At 42.3% G+C, this 10,426-nt stretch overlaps 1 protein-coding gene across 1 annotated transcript in view; it reads right to left on the bottom strand.

Moving 5' to 3' along the window:
- The window catches only part of COG5 (component of oligomeric golgi complex 5), a 291,974-nt gene extending 281,552 nt beyond the window's left edge, over window positions 1–10,422 (bottom strand). Inside the window, exon 1 of the mRNA XM_075558542.1 lies at window positions 10,281–10,422. Within this exon, the coding sequence (XP_075414657.1) occupies window positions 10,281–10,374 (94 nt within the window). The 5' untranslated portion in view covers window positions 10,375–10,422. The remainder of the gene's footprint in view (window positions 1–10,280) is intronic.
- Window positions 10,423–10,426: the final 4 nt, after the last annotated feature.

Genomic DNA, 10,426 nt, shown 5'->3' on the forward strand with positions numbered 1-10,426 from the left:
ATTTATAATTATGACCTGGCAGATATTGGGAATATGGATGAAACTGCCATGACTTTTGATCTTCCAAGCAACAGAACTGTGGCAAGTTTAGGAGAAAAACCGTTTTTCTCAAAACCACAGGAAATGAAAAAATAACCACTTTACAGTTGGTCTATCATGTTTGGCAAATGGAACTAAGCTGCGTCCTGCCTTTTTTTTTTTTAAAAAAACCTTGCCTTAAAAGATCAATTTTCCACCACCAAGAATTACTGTGCAAGCACATGTCAAAGGCTAGATGGATGAAGACAGAACAAAAAAATGACTGGAAGAAATTTGGAACTGACGACCAAGAGCAGCCTTAAAGAAAAAGCCATCTTTACTTGTTTGGGATATGTTCAGAGCCCACCTATCGGATGACATAAAAAAAAATTGGCAAAATCTAGTCAAGTTACTTTAGCTGTTATTCCAGGTGGGCTTACATCTGTACTGCAGCCTCTGGATGTATCTTTGAATAAGCCTGTTAAAGACCGTGTGCAAAGGATGTGGCATGAATGGGTGTCATCTGGTCAAGCCCAACTAACAAAAGGAGGAAATCTCATGAAGCCTAACATAGAGTTAATAGCAAAGTGGGTTCAAGATGCATGGGAAGACATTCCAGAAGACATGGTGCGACGTGCCTTCCAGAAATGTAGCATTAGTAATGCTATGGATGGCAGTGAAGACTGCACTTTGTATGAAAATGATAGCAGTGATGGTGATGATGGTGATCTCAGTGAGGACAGTGTCTATGATGACCTCACACCAACTGAAGCTCTGCATTGGGATACAGATGATGATGAGGGATCCAGTTTTAAAGGATTTAAAATCTTTACATTTTAGCTTGGTTGCTGATTGAGCTCAGGGAATAGTACTCTTAAGGTATCATTGTTGATACCTTATTGTTTTTGTTGAACCCATTTTCCACTTACTGTGCTAATTTACTAATGTTAAATGACTTGTCCTTTTACTTGTTTTTATTTAAAATAAGTATTTAAATACATTATCCCACTGCTGTCTCAATTTTCAGTAATTTTATTTTCATTTGTTTTGATTATTGAAACTCACCAATAGCTTCTGCATTTTCCACCCTAGGCTTATACTCGAGTCAATCAGTTTTACTGGTTTCCCAGATAATAATTAGGTACCTCGGCTTATACTCGAGTAGGCTTATATTTGAGTATATGCGGTAATCATATCTTTACCCAAGAAAAGAAGGTACTTTCCAAGGAAAATACAACAGGAAGATAAACTAGATACACTATTTATGGTCTCAAATCTCTACACAATTCACAAATACTATAAGGTAAGTGAATTTTGAATTTTTTATAAAAACATACAAACATACATATTGCTGAAACTTATGACCAATAGATAAAATAACAATGTAAAGATAAATGACCCCTCATAGACAAGGGAGCAGGGAGAGGAGTGATACCAGACATTGAAGTTGTCTTTCTATACAGAAATCCACAAATCTGTGGATTAAAGAAAATGGAGAGATTTAAATAGATTTAAATGAAAATAAATACTCATAAATGAGTTCATCTTATAACCATGCTACAGTTAGGAGACGATTCCAATGTATATCACTCTATGTGGAATAAAACAAATGCTATCCAATTTTGGTACTTAGACAATTTTAAGTCAAGTTGAATTTTTATGAAGGTGTAGAAGTGAGGTCCAACCTGTCAATCAGGTCACAGCCTGATGAGGCCTCATTGGGGTGTGGCCTTATTTTTTTTTTTTATTTTAACAATTTATTGGGGCTGATACAATTCTTTTCACAGTTCATACATATACATACATCAATTGTATAAAGCATATCCATACATTCCCTGCCCCAATCATTCTCAAGGCATTTGCTCTCCACTTAAGCCCCTTGCATCAGGTCCTCTTTTTTTTTCCCCCCTCCCTTCCCTTTCCCCCCTCCCTCATATGCCCTTGGTAATTTATACCTCGTTATTTTGTCATATCTTGCCCTATCCGGAGTCTCCCTTCCCCCCTTCTCTGCCGTCCCTCTCCCAGGGAAGAGGTCACATGTGGTTCCTTGTAATCAGTTCCCCCTTTCCAACCCACTCACCCTCCACTCTCCCAGCATCGTCCATCACACCCTTGGTCCTGAAGGTATCATCCACCCTGGATTCCCTGTACCTCCAACCCTCATATGTACCAGTGTACAGCCTCTGTCCTATCCAGCCCTGCAAGGTAGAATTCAGATCATGGTAGTTGGGGGGAGGAAGCATCCAGGATCTGGGGGAAAGCTGTGTTCTTCATCGATACTACCTCGGGGTGTGGCTTTATTTTAAGGAGAAACTAGAACCTTCCTCCCTCTGCCCAGCTACCCGCTCGGCCTCTGCCTGCTGGAACTCTCTGCCTCCAGGGCTGGTCCCAGTGGGCTGCGAGACTGCGAGCTATTTGTGTCCTGCCGTGTTTCCACCAACTGTGGATCTATGCACGCCTGTGCCCACCAGCACAGCTGTGGCCTTCTTGCATCCTGCTCCACCATTGTGTGTCATCAGCATGCAGCTAGGTGGGTCTAAAGCGGGACTTGTATACCAGCAATGAACCATACATGGGTCTGCAGAGGGACTTTATACCAGCAATGGACTATGGACTTGGGTTGAACTGGGTTGAGATGCCTTCTTGTTATAGAATTACTTTTTATATAAAGCTCTTTCTTACACAGAGATGAGTGTTACTGTGTTTGTTTCTCTAGACAGCCCAACCTAACACACCAATCCTGTACCATCCTCACAACTGTTGCTATGCTTGAGCCCATAGTTGCAGCCACAATATGAATCCACCTTGGGATTCTTCCTATTTCTTGCCGATCCTCTATTTTACCAAACATCATGTCCTTCACCACGTCCTGGTCACTCCTGGTGTCCTAATTACATAAGAAATCTCACCATCCTCCTTTCTAAGGAGCACTGCAGCTGCACTCTAAGACAGATTTATTTGTTCTTCTGGCAATCCGCAGTGCATTCAATATTCTTCTCCTACACCACCTTCCATGGGAGGTCGGGCACAACTCCGATCTTAAAGTGGCATCTTTCCTTTTTAACACTGTAAGGGGTCTTTTGCAGTGACTGATACGTTCATGGACATGGATAATGAACTGAAGATGAAATTCTTCACAACTTCAATATTTTCTCCATTTATCATGATGTTGTTTAATGGACCAGCTATGAGGATCCTGTTTTCTTTATGTTAAGATAGAATTCATACTGAAGGCAATAGTCTGTGATCCTCATCAGTAAGTATATAAATCTTTACAGAAGCAGTCTACCTCATAGTTCTCCTGTGGAGCAGCTGGTGGGTTTGAACTGCTCACCTCAAGGACAGTAGTTCATTGCTTACCAGGGCTTCCGTCTATGTATATAGTTACCAATTAGACTGATAAAAAGGTATTTCCTATCATTTCTTGTTTTTGCAAAAGTCCACATCATTTATATCAGCAAGGCCACATTTTCCAAATTCTAATCCTGCTAATGTTTCCAAATTTCTCATTCTAGTCACTGGAAATTACCAATACATCTTGATTACATGTTTGGTCAATTTCAGACTCTAAAAGTTGGTAAAATTTTTAATTTCTTCATCTTTGGCATTAGTAATCAGTGCGTAAGTCTGACAAGTAGTCATATTACCTGGATTTCCTTGTAGAAGAATGGATTTACATTACTACTTATAGCATTGTATTTCAGGATTAATCTTGAAATTAATCTTCAGGATTAATTCTTTATGCCAATGAATGAAATACCATTTCTCTTTGATTTGTCATTCCCTGAATATAGATCATGATTGTTTGATTCAAAATGACCAATGCCAGTCCAAATACCTAGGTTACCAATTTTCAAGTGTTTCCTCCATCTACATCACTAAGGGTGACTCTACTTTGAGAGAAGAGAACTTCCCTAGTCCTATTTTGAATGTCTTATAACCCAAGCGACACATCTTCCTGCACTACATCCACAATGTTCCACTGCTAGCCATAAAGCAGTCACTGGCCACTTCTTTTTCCCCAGGAGTAAACTGCCAGGTCTTTTCCCCAGTCTTTAATCTGCAAGTGTTGCTGAACTCTGTGAACATGAGTAACCCTGCTGTATTTGAAATACCAGTGGCATAGCTCCTAGAATCACAAGGCCACACAAGCCACCACGGTATGAAAAACTGACAAATAAGTGGTAGGAAGGCAGGGTTAGAGGCAGGAAATACCCTGTCATATTTGGAGAAATATTGACCATAGTGTCTAGATCATAGAGAGTATGAAGCAAACTGACAGATGAGGTTCCAAAGGTAAATTGGGGGCAACTTCTAAAAAGGCCTGTAAGACATCCAAAAAACTCAGACCATTTTGCACTTAAGTTTTTAACAGTGAGAGTCACAGACTGACTCTGCCAGCAGTGTGGGGCTAACTGAGAAGGGATTAGATTCGCAATGACATGCTGGAGCTGGCTCAGATTGGCTCTCCAGAGCCAACTGTTAAATTTGCAGAAATTTTGTGAGCTAACTGCCATTAAAGTAATCACATTTCAGTGTTCAAATAGACCATGATGGAAGTATTGACACCATGGAGATCAGCAAATACTACAAGATCAGAGATTTTTCTATTTTCCCACAATGCTGGTTTACCAACACCCTCCTGGAGCAGAGTCAAAGGGACTGGAAAGACAGTCTGTTAGCAATCCAAGTGAGAGTGGCAGCTGGGAACTAAGGGAAGAGATGTCATCTGGCACCAGGTAGTCCTCCCTGTGCCTTGTGTTTTTTTGGCGCCTCTAGTCCCTATTCCTCCTCGTAGGAGGGCTCTCACAGAGTATCCACTCTTCACCAGTACCTTCTCCTGCTCTGCCATTGCTAGTGGAACCTCTGGAGGAACAATGAGGATGCACTACACCACTTTAGGGACATTGGCAAGGGGCAGGGAGATAGGGCTGAACAAGCCACTCCCACTGGACAACCTAGCCCTGTGAGGGTACTCTCAAGAGCCCAGTTCTCTCAACTGGCAGCAGGTAGTTAAGGAAAGCCAACAGGAAGCAAAGCAGGTATAGAAGACTCAGTACCTGCTCACCTACAATCAGCCCCACACTGAGAGCAGGTCATTTCTTGGTCCTCAAAATCTATCACCCCCCCCACACCAAATCCTAGGTGACTTTGAATAGCTGGGTTACCAGTCTGAGTCTACAGGATCCCAGTATCTTTGGTCCACCATAAAAGTGCTCAAGCAAGAAGCTAAAGCAGTGTGTCACTGGGGAACAAGGGGAACAAGGGGTTGAATATCTGGAGTTCCTTTATTCCTTCCCTGAGCATAAACATAAAACACTCCACTCTGTAGAAATAAACTTTATCTATAGCTGGAAAAAAAAGACTAGAAGATGATGAATGTCTGACCTAAAACGGTGGTACTAGGAATTTTACAAATACTCAGTGGTGCGTAGAATTTAGTGAAGCTGACAATGAGTGACTAGGTTAGAGCAAGGTGTCCAAGAGGATTCCCAGGTTTCTTGTCAGACATAGAGAATTCAGCTTTAGGTGCTGTCAACAGTGATCTACTGCAACATGAGTAGAATTGCCCACATCGGGTTTTCTAGGCTGTTTATGGGAGCTGATTGTCAGGTGGTTTTGAACTACTGACCTTGTGCTTAGTAACCCAATGTGTAACCCAACAGGGCACCAGGGCTGCTCTACCTAGAGCAGCGTTTCTCAGCCTATGGGTCACAACTCCTTTTGGGGTCGAACGACCCTTTCACAAGGGTGGCCCAATTCATAACAGTAGCAAAATGACAGTTATGAAGTAGAAATGAAAATAATTTTATGAATGGGGGTCACCACAACATGAGGAGCTGTATGAAAGGGTCAGGACATTAGGAAGGTTGAACCATGGACATAGAGGATTACAAATTAAAACAAGCATGGAAACCACATGAGGGCATTATTTCACGAAATGAAGAGTCAAACACCATTAAGAGTTCAAGGAAGACAAGGACAAAAGCATCCATCTGCATTCTCCACATGGCCGTCATTCAGACATTGACCAAGCTATTTCATGACACACAACGAGAGGCTGGGGCTGGATGGGCAGGAAGATTTCCCTGAGGAGACAAGATCCAGAACATAAGAGGAGAGGGGTTGGCCACAAGGAGTAAAGATTCTACTTCCATTGTAATTGAAAACAGATGAGTCAGGGAAGAAAAGATAGCTCTAAATATGATTTGTTTGTTTTTTAAGTTTGATGAAAGAAACAAACACTTGAACCTGATTGAGTTCAACTTAAAATAAAATTAGGGAAGGTGAAGGTCATCTGTTGAGATTGAAGGATAGTACAATCAGTTTTGAAAAGAGTAGAGACTAGAAAAGATTTACTCACCACGGAGAATGAGAAAGAGAACTAAATAGGAAAATTAGAAGGCACAAGTGAGGATTATTTACCCTGTGAAATCTGCTGCGATGGATCCCACTATTACATACACCTGTGTTGAGCTTTTGTCGTTTCCTCCCCTTAGCCCTGCAAAAGTCTACATTACACTTCACAGCCATTTCACTTAGAAGTGCTTTCCTCGCGCTCTGTACCACGAGCCGGCCCACTGCCGTCAGTTAAATCCAACACATAGCAGCCTTCAAAACAGAGGAGAACTCTCCTACCGTTTCTAAGACTATAAATCTTTTCAATTTTAATTAATTATTCTTCCAAGACCTTTTACTGGGAGTTAATACAGATAACATATTGCATAGTATTCAATCACATCAAGCAGTGTTGTACAATTGCTACCACAATCAGTTTCAAAACATTCTCTTTCTTCTTGAACTCCTTGACATCAGTTCCCCGTTACTCCTCTGCCCCCACACTACCCACCTCAGGAACCCTTATTCTACTTGCTGTCTCTATAGGTTCAACAATCTTAGGTTTCATATGCTGAAAAACAGAAAAATGTTTAACAAAAATTCAATGACAAAAGACATCAGAGCTAAACCCTAATATGAAACAAACAACAAAAACCAGAAGAAATGCTGAAAACCAGATCAGGCCCAACACGTATGGGGGGGGGACCAACAGACAAGGTTTTAACTGTTCAGGTCAGGTTTATCATTTTGATCTCCTATAGTCTTCTCTCCAATGTACTCTGTTTTGTAACTAGTTTAATCCCTTCCCTCCATTAGGTACAGAGGGAAATCACCGGAGGCTTATTTCCTGTACAGATCTCACAAATGTATCTTGGGCTTTCACTGTCATCCAGAGTCTCACGATTTGGGCTCTGATACTATTTGCTCCTTCAGCTTAGAACTCTCCCTGGTAGTGGCTTCACGAAGGAGATATGTCAGTTGTGGACCACATAGGCTGACATTGTTAGACAGCATGAGACACAATGACCATTCATAAAATTTTTCAGCAGTGTTTCAGCAAAAATCTATTTCTAATAAAGTAATATATCTCTCTAGTTAGTATGAACAATAAAAAAACTCTTTGTAAGCCTAGTTTACACGTACGAAGCAAAATGAAAAGTTCTACTCCCATAAAGACCTGCACTCTCAGAAAAATCGTAAGAGCAGTTCTATTCTGTCCTAAAGGGTCACTTAGGACCCTGTGGTCCTTAATGGCAGTGAGTTTGGATTTGAATGAGCTTATATGCATCAACTGAGATACCTACAGGCTAAAATTCCATCCTAGTCTACTTGTTGAACTTTCTAAGGATCCCTGGTTGAACTGTCATGTAAACAGTAGGCTACTAAGCACAAGGTTGGCAGTTTAAACCTATGAGCCACTCAGAGGGAATTAGAGATATGAGGCTACCTCAGAAACCCTAAACAGTGTCTCTATGAGTTTTTATAATGCACTCAGGTCAGACCTGACATTAATATACAATTACAATGATGCTTTGAATCACAAGATTTAGGCTGCATGCTACAGGTACACACTAGTGCTTCCACTGCTGCTGGGGTTTTTATTGTTGCTGAATTTGGCACATTTTTCTGGTGTTTTACCTACAATTTATTGGCAGTTTTTGTGAAACTACATATCAACACCTTTTTTATAATGAAGTAGCATATAAAGGAAAAGGAGAAATATCACAAAAGGTTTCCATTCACTAATACTATTTCAACTAATAATGCTGTAATTCATTATAAATATTTTGCACTATTTTTGCTGCTAGTATTGCTATATCTAAGATATATTTGATTCAAGTAGTTTAAAATTATATGTGTCACATAGTATTCACCAGTTAAACTTGATAAATGAAGTTTACTAGCCTTCAGGCTTGGGATCATAGTCACTGGGCCAATTGGAATTACATAGTTCACAAAGACAATGATCGACAGCCTAATTTGATGAGTAGTGACTGTGGGAGGTCTTAAAAGCTGCAGGTGGTCTTCTAAAGTTAACAACTGATTTCTCCCCAATTGGTGCAGAGTGAAGAAAACCTGTGTTTCAGGGTAGCAACTAGTCCAAAGGACTAATGCAATACACACACCACAGGCCAGAGAACTTGATAGTGTCTTTCTCCCAACTGCTAACCACTCTGAAAAGGAATCACAACGGAAGGGCCCAGAGAGAATAAATTTTTTTTAAGACTAAGTTTATGGCATACCATGATGCTCACCTTCCCGACACAATTACTGAAGACAAAGCAGGTGCATAAGCAAATGTGGTAAAGAAAGCTGATGGTGCCCTACTGGCAAAAGATATAAAGTGTGGGGTCTTTAAAGGCTTGAAGGTAAACAAGCGGCCATCTAGCTGAGAAGCAACAAAGCCCACATGGAAGAAGCACACCAGCCTGTGTGATCATGAGGTGTCGATGGGATCACATATCTGGCATCTAAGACCCAGAATAAAAACATACCCAAGGTGAATGGGGGGCATGGAGTGGAGACCCAATACCCATCTGTAGACAATTGGACATCCCCTCACAGAGACCAGTGGTGAGAGTGATGAGGTGGTGAGAGGGAGGGTGGGGTGGAAAGGGGGAAATGATTACAAGGATCTACATATAACCTCCTCCATGGGGGACGGACAACAGAAGGATGTGAAGGGAGACGTCGCAGTGTCAGATATGACAAAATAATAATTTATAAATTATCAAGGGCTCATGAGGGAGTGGGAAGTGAGGAGGGAGGGGCAAAAATGAGGAGCTGATGCCAGGGGCTTAAGTGGAGAGCAAATGTTTTGATAATGATGGGGGCAATGAATGTACAAATATGCTTTACACAAGTGATATATGTATGGATTGTGATAAGAGTTGTATGAGCCCCTAAAAAGTTATTTTTTTTAAAGACTAAGTTTAGTGTCCTGATGGAGAAGAGACTCGCTCTTCAGGACTAGAACTGAATTCACCCCCGTGGCTCAACTTACAGCCAAAAATAAACAGTCCTATAAGATGAGCAATAACACCAAGCCAGTATGCACCACTCAGAACGAACCATATGAAATGAAAAGAGCAACATTTGCCCTGGCATAATCCTCAGAATGCAGGGATGGATTGGAAAAGACAAAAAGGTCAACAGGAAGGATGTGGGAAGACCAATGTTACATCCGGGGTACAACAATCAATATCATGAAACAAAATGGGTATGAGCTGCTGAATAGAAAACCAATTTGCTCTGTAAACCTTCACTCAAATCTCAAATATAAGTTTTAAAAAGAAGGGGGACGGATTAAGCATTACGAAGGATTCTGTATGGTCTGCATGTAAGAAGTATGAATTTCCACTATGTACTGGTTGACATCAACCCTGAAGCCAATTCTGTCCAATGTCTGGTTATGAATAATCGGCTCGTAAAAGAAAAAAAAAGACTAAAAGAGAAGTCACTTGGTAGTATAAGAACATGTTGCCGGGAGTGGGGTGGGGAGAGGGAGCGTTTCCAAGCCTATTAAAGAACAAAGCCTTCTTTCAGTAAGGGTTTATCATCTGTCCTTTGGCACTGCTGATGGAATCGAAAGTTTGGCTCTCCAGTCACGAACCGCAGCAGCAGCCAGTGGCTGCCAACGTGGGCAGCCGGTGCAGGGTCTCAGAAACTTCAGGGAAACCGTACACGTGGCAGCTGAAAGGAGGCCGTGTCAGGAGGACCTCAAACAGCCGGAAGGAAGGGCGCAGAGTCTCTAGTTGGGCGAAGCCAGCACCCGCCGTCGGAGGGCCGGGCGGAGGGGGAGTGGTCACGTCGAACCCGGAAAACTTTCGGCAAAAGCAACGGCCTGAGACCTTCCCGGTGGCCCCAGAGCAAAGCAAGACAGCCGCCCAGGCCCACCATCTGGCCGGACCCGGGCCCCTTACCGTCCTGCAGAAGCTCCCGGACGGTGGCCGCAGCTGCTCCGGAGCCCCGAGCCCCAAGGGCAGCCGCAGCGACACCGCCGTCGCCACCTTCCATGTTGGCGGGCGCCGGCGGATGACGTCAGCGGCGCCCTGGCGCGCGTGGTGAC

The sequence above is a fragment of the Tenrec ecaudatus genome, chromosome 9 (genome assembly GCF_050624435.1).
Source record: "Tenrec ecaudatus isolate mTenEca1 chromosome 9, mTenEca1.hap1, whole genome shotgun sequence".
In the NCBI taxonomy this organism is placed as follows: domain Eukaryota; kingdom Metazoa; phylum Chordata; class Mammalia; order Afrosoricida; family Tenrecidae; genus Tenrec; species Tenrec ecaudatus.